Source organism: Callionymus lyra, chromosome 16 (assembly GCF_982586985.1).
Source record: "Callionymus lyra chromosome 16, fCalLyr1.hap1.1, whole genome shotgun sequence".
NCBI classification, from domain to species: Eukaryota; Metazoa; Chordata; class Actinopteri; order Syngnathiformes; family Callionymidae; genus Callionymus; species Callionymus lyra.
In genome coordinates this window covers 17,478,288-17,500,785 of record NC_141833.1, presented here as the reverse complement: position 1 = coordinate 17,500,785, position 22,498 = coordinate 17,478,288, and the positions used below count along the sequence as shown (strand labels likewise).

At 40.9% G+C, this 22,498-nt stretch overlaps 2 protein-coding genes across 8 annotated transcripts in view; both read left to right on the top strand.

The window, feature by feature from the left end:
- The window catches only part of cadm3 (cell adhesion molecule 3), a 173,154-nt gene extending 154,075 nt beyond the window's left edge, over positions 1-19,079 (top strand). For 2 of the 3 annotated variants that reach the window (XM_087810642.1, XM_087810641.1), the window contains exons 8-10: positions 6,154-6,326; positions 11,591-11,716; positions 13,380-19,079. In XM_087810642.1, coding sequence (XP_087666768.1) covers positions 6,154-6,326; positions 11,591-11,716; positions 13,380-13,498 — 418 coding nt within the window. In that variant the 3' untranslated portion in view covers positions 13,499-19,079. Of the gene's footprint in view, positions 1-6,153; positions 6,327-6,592; positions 6,665-6,742; positions 7,013-8,767; positions 8,789-11,590; positions 11,717-13,379 lie in introns of all 3 variants that reach the window. The other variant, XM_087810643.1, reaches the window with a different exon arrangement.
- A 2,787-nt stretch (positions 19,080-21,866) lies between these two features.
- Positions 21,867-22,498, top strand: part of kirrel1b (kirre like nephrin family adhesion molecule 1b) — an 82,962-nt gene continuing 82,330 nt past the window's right edge. For all 5 annotated transcript variants that reach the window (XR_015713517.1, XM_087810496.1, XM_087810494.1 and 2 more), the window contains exon 1: positions 21,867-22,026. Coding sequence is in view for 4 of the 5 variants with exons in the window: in XM_087810496.1 (XP_087666622.1) it covers positions 21,978-22,026 (49 nt within the window). In the remaining variant the exon portion in view is untranslated. The remainder of the gene's footprint in view (positions 22,027-22,498) is intronic.

Genomic DNA, 22,498 nt, shown 5'->3' with positions numbered 1-22,498 from the left:
AAAAGAAAGTATAATCGGTTTATTTAAGAACGGTTTATTTATTCATCATTAAAAGCTTTCTGTCCTTTGGCCCCTCACACCTGTCAGAGTATAAAACGTGGCCCCTGATTGAATTTAATTGGCCTGGAGTTTGTATGTTCTCCCCGTGTTGCGTGGGTTTACTCCGGGCACTCCGGTTTCCTCCCACAGTCCAAAAACATACAGAGGTCGATTGAGAACTTGGGGATTATCTCACTATATCCTCCCTCACTCCTCTCCTTATCCATCTGTCTACCCCCCCATCCTTCCTCCCAGCCGGTCAAAGCAGGAGGCCGTCAACAATGAGTCTGGTTCCGCTCGAGGTTTCTGCCTTCTAAAAGGAAGTTTTTCCTCGCCATTGCTCACTGTACAGTGTTTTGTTTCTTGCTCTTTGTTGAATTGCTGGGATCTGTTTTTCCTTAATCAACTGTAGTCTTATTTCAACTGTATAGTGTCTTGAGATAACTTTGTTATGATAAGACACTTTAAATAAAATTGAATTGAATTGAATTGAAATTGAATTATTGTCCATAGGTATGAGTGTGTGTGTGAATGGCTGTCTGTCTTTGTGTGACTGGCGTCCTGTCCAGGGTGTCCCCTGCCTCTCGCCCTATGATACTGGGATAGGCTCCAGTCTCCCCGTGACCCCTGTAAGGGATAAAGCTGTAGAAAAATGAATGAATCTCGCAATAATTTATACAAAATAAAATCGTAAATCTCTGACCTCTCGAGGGCCACATAAATACAACAACAGGGGCCACGTGCGACGTTATCGTGCTCCGTGTCGAGGTAACAAAAAGGCTCTGAAAAGCCATTTTGCTGCGATCACAGCCCGTTTGACTGCAGAAGCGGCAAAACAACTGGAATATTGAGGAGAAGAAAAACACGGGGAAAAAAAAAAGAAAAGAAAGAAGAAGCAGCAGAGTGGGAATGAAAACAAACTGACAGGAGAAGCAGAGGATAGTGTAGGCAGAGACGGGTGAGGAGGGGGACACAAGATGGGGGGATGAGGGAGGGTGACAAGCAGTGAATGACTAAGACTGAAAGAGCAAAACAAGAGAATAGCAAGGTTTGTGTGTGTGAGGGCGTGAAGCCTGCTCTGTAATGTGCACCGTCGCTCCGGGATGAGCCTGCTGCTCCGCCATCAGTCTACACACACACTCTGACCATCGGGCGGACAATCACCCTCCATAAATGTCACGACACACACTTTTTTCTGTCTTCGGTCACATGCAGCCACTCAGTGTTTTTCTTAGCTGCTCGACCGGAGCCCTCTAGCGGGCGGAGAGATGAAGTGCGAGTGTCTGGGTTACGTCATTATTTTTTTTTCTTCTATTCTATATTTAAAACTGCCTCCTGAGACCGTTGTGCTGGCGGCTGTGATGTCTGTGGATTAATGTTTCCTGAAGCCGGGGCTCGTAGATTTACCTCGACGATGATTCTCAACGACCTTCGAAGTGACTTGGAGAAGGGATTTGGCGGGAAAAACGATGAGGGAGATTTAATCTGGGTTTGAGTTATCAAGCAATAATGTCATTTATTTAGAGAAATCGTTCACGAGGCTACACGACAATGTTAATAGTTTCTAACTAACTGCTATTGACTTTTCTAAGTATTGTTGGTTTTTCCTAAAGTACACTATGGTAACTGTCAAGAGAGCTAGTATGCTAAATGCTACGTTGCGACCACAAGTGGGCACTGATAAGTAAAAGACATGTATTTGTCAAAGATGAGTGGAAAATGTGATCCGGTTATCCCTTGTGTTATGTCAGGGTCAAGGTGACCTGATGGCCTGAAAACAAATGTGCACGTTGTATCCCTTGTGTTGCCTCTGATTCAAGGTGAACGACCTCCCTCTGGCTTCCAGAAATACATACGCAGTGGTGGAGGTCGTTCACCTTGAACCAGGGATGACACAACGGTTGAAGTTATTATTAAATGGTTGGGTTCCGAACCTGTATCATCTGCGGGGAAGTTCTAGTCGTCGCTGATGATCCAGGGGGAAGATGTAGCGTAACATTCAAGGGGAAGTTGCTCAACATAGAGACAGAATAAACTTATGTCTGATTCGCACGGGATAAGTATTACCTGGGGACCTCTGGTAATTTGTAATAATTACAGAAAATGTCTGAGATTGGTAATGTAATAATTCCGCCGCAAATGACCTGCTGTAATTCGCCAAACACTGACATCGGGTGATAATACTAGTCCCGTGTGAATCCGAATGTCTGTGTTTGTAATTCTGAACAGACTTCTAGGCATTCGCCATTGTGTTAATATTTACTTCCGCTGTTTTATTTTGAAGACGTTAAAAAGAGGAAGCAAATGGAGTTCACTGTTATTGGGGGTGTTTTCCACATGACGAAAGTAAAGAAGAAGTGCGCGCTGCAGAGCTACACACTAAGTCCCAGACTCGTAGTTCCCCACACAAATACACTCGGTTACACTATTGTAACAGATTGTGTCTCTTCTGCAAGAATGTTGGGGCAAATGTAGGTGCAGGGCAGTGCCCTCGCTGTTGAGCGTCTGCACAAGTTGAGAAACGAAGAAAATAAACGGTTGTCAACTTTATCTTCTCTAAATGAAGAACACTTGGTTACACCGACTTTCTCTTTCAGTCATTGCGCTCTTTTTTTACATCTGTATCTCTAGGTAATGTCAGTAAAAATTACTATTTTACAGACATCGCCCATCCTGTGTGAATGCACTTAAAATAACGCAGAGGAGGGGGGGCCATTTACAAAACACAGAGGTCCCCAGGTAATACTTATCCTGTGCGAATAGGGCTATGCTTAGTGATAGTAATGTGACAGGTGACAAGTTGGTCGCCAGGGGTCAGCGAGGCAGACAAGCTTTAGGAAAGTTGGGGTTTACACTGTGTGGTCAGTACAAGACTGAGATGGGAAAGAAAAGAATGGGAACAGAACAGGTCAGAACAGGTCAGCTGAAAAGCGTCACATCTTGAAGTGGAGTTGTTTAGAGATCTTGTATGGTGAAACAGTTTTTTGTATTTTTAAAAAACCTGTAAAGTGCTGCAACCAAATGTACAGACTAGCACAATGTCCCCCACGAAATATTTAACCTGTTTCTAACAATCATCTTAATGGCTAATCAGTCCCTTGACGATTGCCTCAAGTTATATACTTTGTATTTTATTTGTATGCTTTGTATCAAACAGTGTGAGGAAGCTAGTAACCTACATGCTATGAATAAGCGAGCACTGATACGTAGAGGGCATTTCTTTGTGCAAATTTATGGACACACATGAAGGGACAGAAAATGACCCAAGAGAATTTCGCTGTTCGCAGAAGTACAGCTGAAGTAGTACAAGGTTAGGTCCACATTTGCATCATCGGCAGAGAGGTTGGTGAGTTTACCGCTGAGTCTGGTTCAAGGTGCTGTCAGACCGGCAGAGGTGATGGACCAAGTTTCCGAGACAGAAGACAAAGTTGAGTATAGCAAGGGCTGCTACCAGTGTAAGCAATGGGTATGTGATTCAAGTACTTAAGACTGGGCCAAAACTCAGCCTTCCCAAAATTCCACAGAGCTTGAGATTCAACTAGTTAGCATAGCTAATGACGCGCGTCATCAGTCAAATCTTTGTTCCCGCTCTACGGGAAGCCCTCCACATCTTCGCTTCCCACCAGCTGAGACTCGTCGAAGTGAAGAAAGACTTCTACAAGGATGGAGCGTCTGGAGGAAAGTTTTTCGAAAGTAATGAAACCGTGATAGGCTGTTAACGATAACCCATTCAAGACCCCTAATCTTCAAATCAGTTTCCCTTAAATGACTTGGCGTATATATTCATGAACAAGATCCCCCCCCCCCCACCCCACCATCCACATCCCATCTCCCCTTGTGCTTTAATTATCAATTACTGCCAGAATATCAGATCAAGGGAGGATACTTTTAATGAAAATACGTTGGGATATTAGCATAATTCAGATAATCTTCTCTGAATAATTTAGGCGAGGAAAAGCACCCAAACACTGCTCTTTAACGGCCATGGTGGTGAGAGGAATCTGAAGTATCGTAATTACAATAAAAGATGTTTCCCAGCCTCTCCTGGCTCTTTGCTGCTGTTTACTAATTCATGAGCGGGCGAATGAAAAGTTTCCACCTCCAGCAGGAGGATTGCTACTTTTAGAAGTGAAGGATGTTATCATCTGCGCGGACGGCGCATGCGACCGATCAGCTCCGTACCATTAGCTCCCCCATGTATTACAGCGTCTGACGTCGGCGATTGTTAATCCGACGCTCCGGGTAGTTAAGCGCTTGGCTAATTGAGCATTATCTATCGAGCAGGAGGAGCGGGATGTTTTTTACGATCTACAATAAGGTCGACGTCACGAGATCTAAATGGGCTTTTCTTGTGCCCGGGTGCAGTCTTGTTCACACCTAATGTTAACCCTGTGAGAGACGACTTCTTCGAGTTCCCAACTTCGAGTCATCAACAAGCTCACTAAGTGGAGATTTTAGTATCCACCAGGGGGCTCCCCGGAACACAAAGTGGGCTCTGAACATGCTTTCCATGTATCCTTTATGAGTAAGCAAACTTAGAGTAAGTGAAGAAGTTTGAACTTTAGTGTGAAAGTAAACACATAGATCTAAATAAGTCAAAAAGCAAAAAAATACCATTTCATGAGGTACCCTACCTTCACTTTTGCAGGGGGAACTGGTGCTTTAATTTGTGCCTTGAGACGTGTTACGCTTCGACACATCCGTAGCTAACTGCTACCTTTGTTAGGACCTGCAGGGCATTACTATTTATGTTACTCAAATCAGATCAGATTTTCTGCGGTTTTATTTTTTGTTTTCTGAAAACCAAACTCGAACCTAAGCTTCTAAAGACGTGTGGCAGTCCCTGTTGCCCCAAGACTAGTTTGTCCTAAAACCAAGATGCATTTCATGCGAATGGGGAAGAGTATTTATCTCTGTTGGAATACACGCAGTTGTGTTTATAAGGCAGAGAGCCAAAGGATTCAAAAGCGAGTCTACTGGACTGTGTATAGTTCTAGGAAGACGTTTCGCTTCGCATCAGCAAGTTCCAAATGAACTTGGGTGAGGAGCCAGTATATATCCTGCTAAGGGGAGGAGCAGTGAACAATAGGGAGAGGTTTGGAACAATGTATGGGCTGAAACCCTTCAGGGTGATTGGCCGGGTCAGGTTGGTGGGACCCATTAGTGTGCCGAGGCCTGGGGAGGGTCATTTCCCCCTCAATGTCCAGCAAGGTGTGTCACACTACACTCTTGGTTGACTCAATTTTGAACCTCTTGGATAACCATGACCTGGATGAATAAGAACCTTCTCGGACAGAAAGGATTGCGTTACATGCTATTAACCAACTCAAACAGCATGCTAGTGCTGCGCTGAACTGAATTTATGGGTTTGGAAACCTACAAAGCGACTGAGAACGGTTGCACAATGATAAGAATTAGGTATCGGCTTCACTGCCATAACACAACGCCATTTCTAAAGCACACACATCAGGTGTAAACCCAGGTTACTGTCCTCCGCAAGGGTATGTTATGGTTGAGGTGCTTGAAAGATGAACTTCTGGATTCCTGAGCGCCTTTCAATTTCCACACCTAACTTTCAAAGAATTTGACTGTTGGCTCTCCTGCAGTTTTTGTAATAATCCATCAAGGTACTGCGTATTATGATTACCGGGGTATAATTTCGTTATCATGATTCCTGGTATTTCCATTAGATCTGTAGATCTGCGACACAATCTGTTTCAACCTCAAACATCCTTCAGGCTGTCGCCATAAATCTGCAGCGTGAACCTCCGTGATTTTTTATTTTTTTTCCTGACCTCATTTAGTCGTGCGATTAATCAGTCGGGCATATTCCGGTCCGTCCCCGATTCAGATTCATTGTAATTACTGTACAGCGCTTAAGGACTGGAACATTTACATAATTGATTCTTTTATCATGGAACATCTCACTATCTCGCTGCCACAAGATCGGCTGTGGAGAAATGGATTTTTTTTTTAACAAAGTCTGATTTAAAATGCTGATTCCCTCAATGTACCTTTTTTAAAAAAAAGATTCTATCTCCCTTGTCCTTAGATTTGTACTTTCCCGAAGACTTCACGAAAAGCTTCCCTCACTGACCGCCCTATGTCTTGCAGGCCCATCACCTACCGCTGGGAGAAAAAGGATGGAGAGCTTCCCCCACTGGCCAAGGTGGACGACGCCTACCTGCGCTTTGAGACGCTCAACAAGTCGGACAATGGCGTCTACTTGTGTCAAGCCGACAACGGCTTTGGCGAGAGCACGGGAGAGTACACGCTGCTGGTTCAAGGTAAAGCGAGAGTCAAAGCAGGTCATTCTGAATAGAAGAGAGTAGTTTTGTCTTTTTTTGTCTTCCGTTATTACTTCTGTTTGTTGTTTCTTTACTTTTACTTCCATCTTTTTTTTTTCTCTTCTGATTTTCTTTCCACCCGCTTGTGTTTTTTTCTTACCACATCCGCCGCCGCCTTCCAACTTTTCTCGCGCTTCTTTCCCTTACGTACTCTCGTTTCCGGTCTCGCTGTTTTTTGCGCTTTGCTTCCTCGTTTGCCTCTAAAGATCCCGCCGAACCGGACGTGCTCCCCACCTCCTCCCCCGCAACCTCCACCTTTTCCCCCACTACCGAAGTCTCAGTCTCAGACACCACCCTCACCCCAACCTCCAGCCTCACCCCAACCTCCACCCTCGACCCAACCTCCACCCTCACCCCAACCTCCACCCTCACCCCGGCCTCTTCCACGGATGTTGTCGCCAGCACTACTTTGTCCAACGAGCTCTTTCCCGACTTGTCGTTTGCGCCCGACTCTTCCGCCACCTCTTCCCCGACTCCCCCTCCCTCGACTGCGAGCGCCGACCCCACCCACCCTGCCACGTCATTCACCCCCTCACCCGCCGCCTCCTCATTTGCGCCTTCGCACCCCGCCTCCACTCTGACTCCCTCAGTAACCGACGGGCTGAACGGAGTTCACACTGTCACAGGTAAAGTTGTCTTCGATGTTGCCATTTTTTTCTCTCTGACGTCACTCATTAACATCATGGTCAAGCATTCTCACGCACACACACAGAAAAAAGAAGTTTGGCCAGAGTCGAGGGTCTAGCGACGCGTTCACGGGCCTGGACTGGGAGTTGGTTTCACCAGTTATTACTTCCTGTGTCATCCACATTAATATCCAACTGCAGAGTTGTCATTTTGGACGCTGTACCCTGTGCATAACATAAGGTTTCCACATTCCAAAAATAGATACTCTTGCTGTTAGAAGAGTGGTTAAGAGATTAAGGTTCAGTGCACAAAAAAACATGTGTTGAAAAAGGACATTCGTACACTTGATTTGAACCTTGTATTGCCTCTGGGTCAAGATTGAGAACAACTGCGTTTAACGTATACCTTGTGCTATCTCATGGTCAAGGTGACCCTTAGGCCTCGAAAACAAATTTGTTTTAAGTATCCCTCGCGTTAATTCTGGGTCAAGATGACCCAAAGGCCCGAAAAAACAAATGTGTTTTTGGTATCCCTTGTATTGCCTCTGGGTCAAAGTTGAGAACAACTGTGTTTAAGGTATACCTTGTGCTATCTCATGGTCAAGGTGACCCGAAGGACTCCAAAACAAATTTGTATAAAGTATCCCTCGCGTTAGTTCTGGGACGAGATGACCCAAAGGCCCGAAAAAACAAATGTGTTTGTGGTATCCCTGTTGTCTCTGGGTCAAGGTGAACGACCTCCCTGGCTTCCATGCATCCATAGTAGTACATTGAAGATAAATGGCGACAGAAGGGTTAATAAGTCACTATAACAGCAACGTTTTAAAAGTGCATTTTTTCATCTGTTTTTCGGCCAAATTTCCAAAAATTGATGATGTCATAGCCCTTCCTTATTTTTCATTATAATGAGCAGCAAATGTCTTTTTAGAACCATGTGTGTAGTGGGTGACCCACTTTAAACCTGAGGACCTTAGCCTTCTAGTCTCCAATCTTTATCAACATTCACGATCCACAACGAAGTTTGCAAGTTGGTTTATTTTACAGTGTTTTCTTCTAGGCCATCTTTTGGTAGCATTTTTAAGGATTCCTTCTTACTAATTGGTAAAGCTGGTCTTCCTTCCCGTCAGCTGCACTTTGACCTCTAGGACAGTGGTTATCAAATGGTCGCTTTTTTGGGGACACACTACGTCAAAGAAAAAAAAGAGATTTATCCAAAGATGTATAGCAAAAAATTGATCAATAAATGACATGCAAAACAACTAACGTTATTTGTATCTCCCCATAGGGTAAAGAAAGTATTTCAACTTAAGTAAGGACGTGTCGTACCCGGGGGTTCAAAACCCAGTTGGCTGCGTTTTAATGGAAAAGTCGCTTTAAGGTCAAAAGCTGTTTTTTTTAATAACTCTGTTCTAATGGTCTGAGGTGAAAAAAAAAGGTAATACAATTAAGCTTGGACCGGTCTATAGATGTCAAGCACGATCCCAAGTGAAGTTAGAGGTCATGAAGGTCGAAGGTCACCGCCTGTGTCGATGGGTTATTTCGAGTTTATGACGCCGGTCTCTGGCCAAGCTTCAATATTTGTTCCACACACAAGATCTGATGAAAAAAAATAAATGGCGGTTTCACAGCTGTCTCATCATTATTGTTTTTTTCTTGTTTCCCTCCTCCATCCTGTTAATATTCCCGACTCCAAACACACACTCATCCACCTCATCCCCACGTCCACGTCTTACACCCCTCCAACCCCCCCACTCTACGCTGCAGACAACAACGCAGGTACAACTTCCACCAGTCACTCTTGAGTTCTGTCTTCTTCTGTGCTTTTGTCTGTCACTCTGGGAAAACCTAGCGCCGGGGAGGACGGATGAATATTTCATGGTCGTCGCGCCTTGTTGTTCCCTCGCACGCCTCGTGTACGCACATCCATCTTACGCTCCGGCGCGACCCCTCTAAGTGTTGCAAGTCATTTACACTCTGTTCCACCTTCTTGTGTCTCTCTAAATGTGTGTCTAAGGGTGTGTGTGTGTTAGTCAAAGAGTGTGTGTGCGTTGCCCGTGGAGGTCTGCTCTCGTCTGTTGTCCCGTGACAGCAGGATTTATGGCCTCATTCTCAGTCTCGCCTCGTCAGCACGCCCCTCTCACCTCCACGCTGTCCGGTGTGTGTGTGTGTGTGTGTGTGTGTGTGTCACTGACATGGTTGTCTGAATACAACCTCGACACCTACCTACGCCTCCACCGCTCCTCTCTTTAGATCTAATCTGTCTTCTGCTAAGTCTTCTGGTGTGTTTGTCTCTTTCCTTTCCTGATCTCTCCTCCAGTGTTAGCTCAGGCCTGTCCACAGCAGGACCTGATCCCTCGAGTCCCAGTGCTGGGTTTAAAAACACTAGTGATGTCATCGACTTGACTCACTTCTTTTTGGATGGGTGGATGAAAATGTTCTACTTTCCTTTTCCCTATAAAGTATTTTTCTACTTTGTATTTATCTTTGCCCAATATAGATTTTTTTTTATTTTTCTTTGCACAATATAGTATTTTTCTACTTTGTATTTGTCTTTGTTCAATATAGTATTTTTGTATTTTTCTTAGGAAAATACAGTATTTTTCTACTTTGTATTTATCTTTACCTTATAGATAGTATTTTTGGGTATTTTTCTTTGCCCAATATAGTATTATTTCCACTATTCACTTTTCTTTGCCCAATATAGTATTTTTCTTCTTTTCTTAATTATCGTTTTTTTTTCCTTTGCAAAATATAGTATTTTTCTACTTTGTATTTTTCTTTGCCTAATATATTGTATTTTTTTTTCTATGCAAAATATAGTATTTTTCTACTTTGTATTTTTCTTTGCACAATATAATATTTTTTGGTATTTTTCTTTGCCCAATATAGTATTTTTCTACTTTGTATTTCTCTTTGTTTAATATAGTATTTTTGTATTTTTAAGTGCACGGTATAGTATTTATCTATTTTTCTTTGTACAATTTAGTAATTCTCTATTTTACTTTGCACAACATGGTATTTTTCTTTGCCTTATATATAGTATTTTTGTATTTTTCTTTGGAAAATATAGTATTATTTCCACTTTTTACTTTTCTTTGCCCAATATAGTATTTTTCTACTTTTTATTTTTCTTTGTCTAATATTGTATTTTATGGTATTTTTCTTTGCACAATATAGTATTTTTCTACTTTGTATTTCTCTTTGTTTAATATAGTATTTTTGTATTTTTAAGTGCACGGTATAGTATTTATCTATTTTTCTTTGTACAATTTAGTAATACTCTATTTTACTTTGCACAACATGGTATTTTTCTTTGCCTTATATATAGTATTTTTGTATTTTTCTTTGGAAAATATAGTATTATTTCCACTTTTTACTTTTCTTTGCCCAATATAGTATTTTTCTACTTTTTATTTTTCTTTGTCTAATATTGTATTTTATGGTATTTTTCTTTGCACAATATAGTATTTTTCTACTTTGTATTTCTCTTTGTTTAATATAGTATTTTTGTATTTTTAAGTGCACGGTATAGTATTTATCTATTTTTCTTTGTACAATTTAGTAATTCTCTATTTTACTTTGCACAACATGGTATTTTTCTTTGCCTTATATATAGTATTTTTGTATTTTTCTTTGGAAAATATAGTCTTTTTCTACTTTGTATTTTTCTTTACCTTATATATAGTACTTTTGTATTTTTCTTTGGAAAATATAGTATTATTTCCACTTTTTACTTTTCTTTGCCCAATATAGTATTTTTCTACTTTGTATTTTTCTTTGCCTAATATATAGTTGTTGTTTTTTTTCTTTGCGAAATATAGTATTTTTCTACTTTGTATTTGTCTTTGCCTAATATTGTATTTTTTGGTATTTTTCTTTGCCTAATATACTGTATTTCTTTACTTTGTATTTTTATTTGCCCAATATATTGTTTTTCTTTGCCCAATATGGTATTTTTGCTACTTTGTATTTTTCTTTGTCTGATATATAGTTTCTTTTTTTCTTTGCCCAATATAATACTTTTCTTTGCCCAATATAGTATTTTTCTACTTTTTATTTTGACTTGTCTAATATTGTATTTTATGGCATTTTTCGTTACACAATATAATATTTTTGTTACTTTGTATTTTTCATTGTCTGATATATAGTATTTTTTTAATTTTTGTTACAATATAGTATATCTATTTTTTTATTTTATTGTATTTGTTTTTATACATTCATTTTTTACGGCTTACCATCTTTCTCATTTGTCACCAAATATTTGTTTTTACATGTATTCATTCATCAGACACTTTTTCATAAATCTGTCTTCGTGTGGACACGTCCTCAGTGACGCTCGGGTCTTCATCTATGTTAGCGCTGTATTAAATAAATGTAGACTTGCTTTTTTTAAAGGATTTTTTAAAATGCGTCATCGACTGGAACCTTTCTGGATTATTAACACTTGTACGAAGTTTAACCTTCTTCCACGTCGTTATATATTAACGAGTCTTTTCTTTTCCCTCCGCTCATCATTCTACCTCCTTCAACTCTTCCATCCCCCCCTCCCTCATCCTCCCTTCCACGTCTCTGCCAAAGACACCACGGCGATGTCGACAGGCTCCGGGGTGGATCACGCCGTGATCGGAGGCGTGGTGGCCGTCATCGTCTTCATCCTGCTCTGCCTCCTCATCGTCCTGGGCAGATACCTCATCCGACACAAAGGTCACTTGCACACACGCCAACACTCGTGCATGCGTGGAAAGGGAAAACGAACGAGGACGCGCCCGCATTAATATGGAAACACCCCAAAAAAGAATTCATCCATATAAACGAGGTCTCGCTGCAGCGAAGGACAAAGATTGGATGTTTATTCATAGCTTTTTAAAGCACTTTGATGATGTAAGACTTATATTCCGTTCACAATGAAAGTCATGTTGGTCTTGAATTCAATTATAGTAAAGTCTAGAGATTAAGCTCCTCTTAAATATATCAGGAGCCTCTTGTACTGAGAGCTTCGAAGATCTTCTACTAAATATGTCCCGGAAACTGAAATCCAGAAGATGGTGCAGCACAAAAATACTCAGATGTATGAATCTGTGCGCGACACAAATTTAGGCACTTTTCCTTCGTACATCCTAATCAACTAGAATTAATCGCAGACTTGTTCGTCCCTTTCCACGCCTTCTTTTACATATGCAAATCATATTTAATTGAATTATGAACTTTGTACCGCTCTTTTCAATATTGGACTTGCCTGTGGCTAAGCACGTTTTTGGGGCGTAAAACCCTTTTAATAATCCTTCCTAAAAAGGACTATTTTCAGGATATGGTTCAACTAGAAGTCACCTTTTGTCATAAACAAGTCTGGGCTTCTTTACTTAAGCTGCTGCCCCTGCGACCTGATCTTGGATAAGAATCATTTATTTACCAAGTTAAATTAAAACGGCGCGTCTGTATTTTTACCATCAACGAGACTAAGTGGGGGTTATTGGCCGTAATCTGATGATACGATACAGGGTAAACAATACGACATATAGTGATACTGTAGTAATGAGTATATATGTGTAGTATTGTCGAGTACTTGACTCTGGTGTTGTAGTATTTACAGACCACATGACTCTTGACAAAGTCGTAACTGCTTTCGTTTGTTTTCAAACCAAATTATGTCCAAACATCAGCTTTAAAAGCCGCTGGAGTCACTGTATCCTCTCGTCCTCAGTCATCATTGTTCCTCTAGCGTCGGAGGACGTAATGACCGCTGCCATCAAGTGGCCGGAAGTTTAATAGCAACAAAAAAAATAAACAAACACTGTTAATATTCACATGTCAATTCTTAATAATAATTTAAAAAAATGATGTCCAAACATCAGCTTTAGAAGCTGCAGGAGTCGACTGTATCCTCTCGTCCTCAGTCATTGTCCGGATCTAGCGGGAATTCATGTTTACTTTAGCTTCGGAGGACATAATGACTGCTTTTTTTTTAAATTCTCTCTTTATTGAAAAACGAGTTGAATTAAAAATGGTTAAAATGTGATTTTAAATGTTTTATTTATAAAATCAATCCACGGAAAAAAATGACACCCCTATTCAAGACACTCCATAATTGCCGCAATACCATAATATATATTAGGAATGTCTTAACCTAGACTTCCCTCAGTAAAAATGTGTATTTACCAACTTAAAAGGTAGTATACGTTTCATTGTGATATTCTTTTCATACTAGGTGCATCCCTCCTTCAACATTTTTGTTGTTGATAATATCTGTCCTACACCTTATCTTCAAACTGACCTCATGGGTCACAAAATACATGAATCAACTTTGATTTTGACACCAGTAAAATACCAGTTTGGATCAAAAAGTTTGACAGAACCCTCTGGTCCGCAGGGACGTACCTGACCCACGAGGCGAAGGGCTCGGACGACGCCCCGGACGCAGACACGGCCATCATCAACGCCGAGGGAGGCCAGTCCGGATCAGAGGACAAGAAGGAGTACTTCATCTAGACGGGACAAGACCAAGAAGAGGAGGAGGAGGAGGAGGAGGAGGAGGAGAGGCGGAGGAGTGGAAGTGAAAAAAAGAGGGGATTTAAAAACTTCCATTTGTTTTCACGGCACTTCAGTTCTTCACCGAAAGGGAAGAACTGAGATTAAAAGTCGGCGACCTGCTCTTGCATCGATACAGGGAAGTGAGATTTTGCACTGACGAACGGACGAACTGACGCACCACTCGAGTGAGGGCGGTAGAGAAAAAAAAAAAAAATCCCCCAAACCCCTTCCCGCGCGGACTTTTTGGTTTCTGAATGACACACTAACACACTTTTAAAAACCTATCGGCGCCTTGACAACAGAGAAAAATTGAAACACACATTCCGACGTCCAACGGCCGATATTTCATCTTATTTCCCAGAATTCCTCTCACATTAACTCGACATCTAACCCAAGCGCTCGCTCCACACTGAAATAGCCACCTACTGAGGGTCTCCACTATACATATATAAATATCTATAAATATATATATAGAATTATATAGCATTCTTTTTACTTGCCAGAAGTGTTCGGTGTGCTGTAAATACACTGTCGACATCCCCCTCCTCTCCGTATGAAACGGTCAGTCAGTCGCTGCGACCCGGTGACTTATATAGTCGTTAAAAAAAATAGCCTGCCTGTTTTTTCTTACGTGTGGATATGCAGAGTTTCAATATCAAGTACCTGGGACAAAAAGAAATACTAATAATTGTAACATCAATGGCGATGAAACTTAACTAACTGCAAATATTTGTACGAAGATTTTGTTCGATTTTTTTTGGTTTGTTTTTTCGGGATTTTTGAGCGATTTGTTCTCATACGTGTGCGAGGTGACGTCCACGCAACTATGGTTTTGGTTTTTAATGAGCTAAAAAAAAAAGATCGGAAAAGAAAGCGCCAAAGACGACCGGAGGTGGAAAGTGGCCAGAGGGGCCGTTTATGGCCCTTGTTCAAAAATCCTCGTGGCCTTCAGCCATGACTTCAATAAACAAAAGCGTTAACCGCATCGTTGAGCAACCGAGTGGCTCTTGGTGAAATGGCATTTAGGTGAGAATGTGTGGGATGTAACGCACATTTTCCTCTCGTCACATTGGGCGGTCTGTAAAAAGGTTAGACACCCATAACTTAGATAAGTCAGATTGTATCCCACCAGTTACTGAAAAAATGACGGCCTTAACTTACGAAAAAAAAACACAGTTGCGAAAGGGCATCACAAAAACACCCTGCGAAAAAAAAAACATGTATAAAGGTCACCTCGCCCCCTTAACTTCCCTACACATATCATCCCCGACTCCCCCCCCCCGAAAAGCAAGAGGGTAAAGTCATCCCTGTGGGGCTTCCTATGCTAGACGGATCAGGGCCATCGCAGGGGACTTGCAAACACAAGGAAGACAAGGTGAAACTGATAAATGGCTTTTTCCTAGACCACAAGTTGTTGCCACCGGTCGCTCAATAAAGGTTCATTTGATATAGATCCAAGCACTCCATTAATCTTTCCCTTCAGTTGCTCATTTCCGTACGGGGGTCATGGTCGTCCCAAGGCCTTCGCTTTTCTTCTACCGACGGCTAAGATTCTTGCTCAGCCTCGTAAGCACTACCACTACAAGAATGCAACCAATATCAAGGTCTTCCAACGTCGCCCACGTCAGGACTAATGCAAAAACAAACAACTCTAAACTACCTAAAGTATCGCCATCAGTGGCGGTTCATCCCCCCCGGGGCCATGAATTCTCACCTCTACCCAATTAAAAAAAGGATTTATTCGCGATCCTGTTGCGTCGCCTTTCACCTTATAGAGGTTGCTAGTTATCCTCCTTGTTTGCCGTTTGCGGAGACTTGACAGTCGATTCATCTCCTTGAGGTTCAAGCAGCTCACCCCACTTCCCTTGGCCCTTTCCCAGATTCCTAATGATGCATATTTTCTTGCTGTCCCTAGGTGGACTCACTCGGTAAAGCCTCTTAGCTAACAGGAAATTCGGGATGCTACCCTCTATACAAGGTACTAATGAGTTTTGCTACAGGAATTTTAGTTGCTGGTAGTCGGGTAGTAATGATCTTTGGGTGGCACGTTGCCCTTGACATCGTAGGTTGGGTTTCCCAATAGGTTTATCGCGATCTGGTAGTAGCAGCTCCAAGTGGATATCAAAGGTAGCACATGTAGATTGCCAAAAACCACAAACTAAATTGGATAAGAAGGCCTTACTTAATCTAAACTTTGGTATCTGCTACTGGAAAAGGCGCTAGGTTACCATAATCCACCAATTAGAACCATAGTTTCTATCATGTTGGCACTGGTTCAAGCCAGGAAACTGGACACCCCTGCAGTACAACTCGTTGGCGTTCTTTACACCAATACTTGCCAGGACTCCACCTCCTCGTCCCTTTTGTCACGTGATGATCTTTAGCGGTGATTTATGATGCAAAGCTCATTGAAAACATCCAAACCCCAGTGGCGTGGACGTCACCCGTGTGTTACCGTCAGTGTTTACAGTCTTGAAGAGCGCGTCTGTTTTAAGCTTGTTTTCTAAAAAACATTTTTGTTTGTGATGATGTGTACATTTGTTGACACAAACACTGCTCAGTTCCCTTTTTTTCTGGCAGAACAACTGTAGCAAACCCTTCAGTGTTGGTAGGGTTCTTTGATTTACCTTCACTGGTCATATTTCTTCAGGTTCCTTTCACTCGACCTCCTGTTGAAACCCTTAGTGTGTGTGTTATCTCTCGCCAGCTTCCCATCCACGACGGTGTTTTTATTAAAGTTCAGAGTTGGCAGCGACGAGCTCCAGTGGAATTGATTGTAATCTCACTAAGAGGCTCCGGGTCTGAACCGCAGCCAAGGTTTTGGTTCTGAGCCCGGGCTCCTCTAACTCTGAAGAAAGTCATTTAAGATCCTAAATGTTCCCTTTTTTTTTTCTTTTTTTTCTCTTCGTCTCCTTTCATCCGTTTCTTTTCACTCTTTAATCAATCATCCTGTCTGCGTCCCAATCCACCTTCAACCCGTCCTCGTCTCTCCTTCCCCTCCATCTCTGATTGATGGCCGACTCGCTCTCTCTTTTCATTCGGTAGACGTACAATAGAAATAGTCTGTAGGTTTTTATCTTGTGCCGACGGCTCTCTCAGTTTATATATTTTTTTGGAATCCATTTGCTGTCGCCCCATTTGGCACTATTGTGTTCTTTTTTGCAGGGAATCAGGGACTGCGCTTTAACCCCTGCCACTGTCGATGATTTGCTAACTAGCTGGTGGCTAAAGCACACTAGCTGGTGTGTATAAGCTAAAGCAGCGTTACGTTTGTTTTTATAGCTGCTGGTTACATTTTGGGCTGGAATGGACGATGTCGTAGCAAACCGGGCTAAACGGTACATTGATTAGGCTAGTTATTGGTAGCTCTCCCATTGACCCCCCTAGAAGAAAGACTACTGGATTACTACTTTTGCATTCCCGGTTGGGGTTAAGCTACACATATGGGATTGGATGTGTAGAAACACTTTGGTTGGGGACTAAAAGTGTTATCTCTAAAACTTCTACCAAGTATTAGTTTGTTTTGGACGGGAGCCTCGTGACTCCCTGAGATTCCACTGCAGGAAGATGGTTCCCAAAAACCTGTTGGTACTGCCAAGATAACTTATACAGAAAGAAACAGACAATGGACCATAGTTTGAAATCAAATTCTGTATATATAGTGATGGCAATGTAAAATTTCTTTGGGCAGAAGATTGTAAATGCTGCCTCTTTTGCCATTGCTTTCTCAATAAAGTGTAAAAAATTCAGGGGTCCCTGATGCTATTCCTGGTTTTGTTTGGCTAAAGGTACAGACCAGGTTCTATCTCAGAGGACCCTTTTTAAAAAGTTCTTGCAGACTTTTTTACCCTGGATAATAGGATGAACCAAAAGTAAATAACGATGCCAAGACTTTTTTTTTCCCCCAATTGAACTTTACTGAAACTGCTAAAAAATGCAACCCCTGATTGGTGGAAGCAACACCGTGAAATTGACCTTTTCGAGGACAGGCCCAGCTCAGAATGTAACCTTCAAACTATTCTGTAAATAATTCAGGACCCTGTTCGTACCTATGTTTGCCTCACCTTTCCACTTCCCTCGTTCGTGTCTGCAGACCAGAGGACGCGCTTCCGCTCTCGGATCTGTCTGTTACCCTCTCGCGGAAAATCTGACAAGTCTTACCTGCCTAATACTCTGAAAGTGTAGTGTCTTTGAAGAAAACTAATGGACCTGTATTTGCCTGTAATGAATCGTCCTGTCCTCCTCGTCTTAGTTAATGTGCTAGCATGTAGCTTGCATGACCAACGGTTGGTAATGTAGATAGCGGCAGAGACGACAAAGTGCTTCTCTGGTGAGACACGGGGGGCGGCAACTGTTCTCTGATCTGCAAACATCTGTTGTGGCCCCTTAGAGCCCGTCGGTCACGCGACACTTAGGGTATTCTCCGGAGTCCAGTTCCAGTCTTGAGAGGAAGGACCCCTGGCTAAACAAGACGCTCGCGCCACAGTAGAGTCCCTGGATGGATCCCGTCTTGAGACTCACCGGTGTTTCTAACTTTCTTCTCCCCTGAGTCCCAATGGCCCCCCCGAGGCCCCTAAACTCTCTTTACCCAGGAGCGTCATCCTCCTCCGTGTTCTAGCCGCCTCTTCCTGGTGACATCTATCATGCTGTTCCAACGGGACCAAGGTTGTCTTTCCCTTTAACGCTCGTCCCAACCAATCTTTTTTATTACCTTCCCAGGGACCTTACAGGACCCGTACCCCTGTAAGGTCCGTCTAGCTAAGACAAGTCGATGAGGGATTCGTCCAGTAGCCAGCGACGACAATTCTTTTTTTTTTTTTGTCCACTGGGCCACGTCAGCACTTCTGTCCAGCCAGGGACTCTTTCTTCGAGGCTTCAGCTGTGTTGATTAGGTTCCTATTTCAAGGACCTGCCAAGAGGTGGCAGCAGTTCTTAGTCAAACCTTAACCCCCCCCACCCCCCCAGCATCCCTCCCCTGCTTCTGTTCAACGCTGCACTGTCTTTTCTTTTGTGTAGAATTTATGTTTTGAAAGCTGTGCAAAAGTCCAACAATCTTTTTAATTTGTAATTAGAATCTCCGAAACTTGAAGGTAGACTATTTTTTTGTTTTTGTGTTTATTCTTTCATTTTTAAGTCAAATGTAATTGTAAATAGTGTTGCCTTTTGCTGGATTCTCTTAAAACTGCTGTAAACACACACAGCAACACAAGTACATATGCATTCATTATAGGAGTGTGTGTATGTGTGTTTTGTGTGTATGTGACCCCGCGACACTCTGTGTGACACATTCACGACATTCTCTTCTTTTTTTTTAAATACTTGAGTCCATATCACACCGATGCTGTCATGTAAGTTGATTTGTACGATGGCGGGTGATGATGATGTCATGAGGGCGCGACCCGACCGCATGCTGTGGAGGGTTCGCCCCTGTCGGGTGTCTAAACAGTGTTTGTTTTGTTTTTCCCTCTCTCTTAATTTTCTTTTTTTTGTTAAAATACCAGTTGAGTTGTTGACTTCAATAAACATGCATTTGGGTTCATCTTGTCTTGTTCTTCTTATCGGTTCGTCTCATGGGTTTCACTTTGATGCGACACACAAATTCATGAGCTGTCCGTGAAAACAGTTCTTTTAGATTTAACTTAAAAAAAAAAAGTTGTTATAAACGGAGCCAAAAATTGTGCTTGAAAAATGGAACTTAAAACGAATTATTTAATTGTTTTTTTTTTCAATAACATTAATATCATTTTTAAAAGTTTGTCACATGTCTTAATAACAGATTTTTCCCTTAAAATGTGTGTTTAGCAAATATTACTTTGAGCTAAAAAAGCTTTCTTCAAATATTTAAAATCTAAATTAAATTACAAATTAATCAACGACTGTTAATGATAGACTATGTAGTATCATTATCAAAATATGTATTCATCAATATCGATACATTTCCACAAAATAACTGATTTAATTGTAAATTCCAAAAAACTAAGTAGAAATGGATGAAGTGTGCAGTTCTTTACATGTGCACTAGAGGGCGACCGAGTCAAATAGCTGAAGCTCCCGTTTTAAAGTGTAAATATAGTAAAGAAATAACTTTTTAAACACTCAACGTATATTCACTGTAGAAACTAGAACGACGAGTAACTTATACATCATTCGGATGAGAAAAAAAAATAGCGTTCATTTATAAAATATTCCACTTTTATATAAAAAAAAAAAAAAATAAACTCAACCTAACATGGCTGTTATATTCAAATATAGAGACTATTTATACGGATTATTTGGGCGTTCATTCCATTTTGTCCATAAAGTATACGTACATAAATAGATACATTCAGGTTTTAATAAAGTTCCTCCAGGAACAGTACTTGTTTACTCCAGCAGAGGGGAACTCTTTCGCCGTCGCACCGTGACAGGAAACAGGTGAGTGTTCGAAACGCGTGAGGATCAATAAAGTTTGTTTCAAACCTAGTCAACATCCAATGTTTAGTTTAGTCTGAAGCTTTTTCGTGTTGATTGTTGAATATATTTGAAGTTGAGTTCAGAGACAAATTTTCAATTCATTAAAAAATATTATTTTAAACACGACGGCAAAAGCAAACATATCTTACCAAACCATATTTCTGTCCTTAACAACTTTCAAAAATAAATCGTAAAAAGGTTTATATTTAAAGCTCTTTCTTTCTTTTTTTTTAAAGTAAAAGTTTGTTAGTATTCATTCCTCCTCTTTCATTTTCTTCTGATATGTTATTATTATTATTATATATAACTTTTCTATTTCCAACCCTGTGTGTTCATCTTTATTATTCATTTCCTTTAAATTGTAACATCTCCTGTATTGTTTATTTTTTATCAAAGTTTGTTTCATTTTATAAAATGTCTGCTCAATATTGTCACATTTCCACAGTGTGGGGCGAAAAAGGAATATCTTTTATATTTTATTTCATATTTTTACAAATCATTTATAAAGTCATTTATCAAAAATCAATCAGTTATTTAAATATTGATTTAAAAATACATTTTCTTTTGAACATGTTGGTAAATATATGATTATTAATTGTATTTCAATTCTAACACCTACTGTATTCATGTATTATCATTAAGGTTTATTACATAAAATCTTCTTATATTGTTCAAATTCTTCCACTGTGGGAAGAAATGAAGGGACAAATAGACAAATAATTTATTTTTAATATCCTTTTTTTTTTTTTTTACTTTTGTCCAAAGAATTTTTAAAGAACAACTATTAAAAAATGCTTTATATTCAAAACTCTTTTAACCCTTGAGTTATCTCTTGTTTTCAGGCCTCCGGGTCACCTTGACCCTGAGACAACACAAGGGTTAAAAATAGGTTTTCTTTTGTATTCAGTTTCTCTCTCTTTTTTTGTTAGTCAATTGTTCGATACCGTTATCCTCCCTTTTCTTTACATTATTATTATTTTATTTATTTTAAATAATTTTCTTTAAATACTAACACCTGCATTATTTTTTATATCGTATTCAATAAGAAAACATGAATACTAAATATTTTCTACCCACTGTGGGACAAATGAAGGAATATCTTTGTTGGTCTTGATATTTTATATTTTATTCCACATTATTTCCAAAAAAACAAATGAAAGCAAAAGTATAAAAAGGAATGTGTTGTTTTTCAATATTTTTTTTTTTTTGAAGAATTCATGACAAAAAAAAAATTTAATCACAAAAAGTGATTATATTTAAAATGTTTTAAAACATATATACTGTATATACAGTATATTTATTTTAAAACAGTTTTTAATACTTTTTTATTAATAATTAGTTTGATCCCTCCTGCTCCATTGTCTCTTCATTTAAAATGTTATTATTATTAGTAGTAGTAGTAGTAGTATAATAAAAAAAATTCCTACCCACATATATTAACATTATACTTATATATTTATATATATTCTATTCTCCCTAACATTATGACCACCTGTCTCATAGGGAGCTGGAAGTGTCGATGGTTTTAACTAACGATGCCTTTGAGGATCCAGATGTGAACAGGACTGCGGTGAGTACGTCCCAGTTTCGATGGTCATAATGTTACGGTCGAAATGTTAAAAACGCAGAAGCATTAGAAATACATTGATGAGTAGTTCAAGACACGGCCAGCAGAGGGAGCTCTGCCTCCGGTACTTTTACCTAAAACGGGGAACGGGGGTCCTGATTACCGGGGGGAGGAGGGAGGGAGGGAGGGAGGGATGGAGAGAAGGAGGAGGAGGAGAGAGAGTCGCTCCTGTTTCAATGAATCCAGAGCGCAGAGGAGGACGCAGACTGACAAAGTCCAGACTCGACAACAACTGGATCTATTTCTCTTCCACTCCTGCTCTCCATCCGGGACTTTCATGACTCCTCGGGGCCCCGGGCTCAGTTCAGAGGGTCCACCCCAGTTGATGGTCTCCGTGCGGGGGTTCGAGGAGCCAACATGTCCGCGGCGCTGAGGATCCTAACTTTGGCGCTGACTTTGACCGGAGGTAAGGTTCCTCCGCTCCTGCGCCTCCAAAAACTTTCCCACGCGCACGCCAGACCCGCGCGCGCGTGCGGAGGTCTGGAGGAGAGTCACAGTCGTGCTGCGTTCAGGCGCTCGTGTTTTATGGGATGCTTTCAAGGGGGAGGAAATTGGATTGAGGGTCAATAAACGCGCGCACACACACACAACTGAATTATGAACTGATGATGGTGCGTTCAGGGTTTTTTTTTTTCATGGCAACATTGCTTAATGGAATTTTGGCGCGCACACGCCAACACAGTGCGTGTCAAGGTGCTTTCATGGTCCTTATAAAAAGCTTTTATATTTAATAATGACAAAAAAATGATGACTCTATTGTGTATGACACGCACGCACACACACAATGCAGGTTCCTGCTCATGATGCGTTTAGGTGCGTTTTTTTTTTCTCCCAGATGGCTTTTGTTCAACTTAATTATGGTGTTGAGTGGACTAATC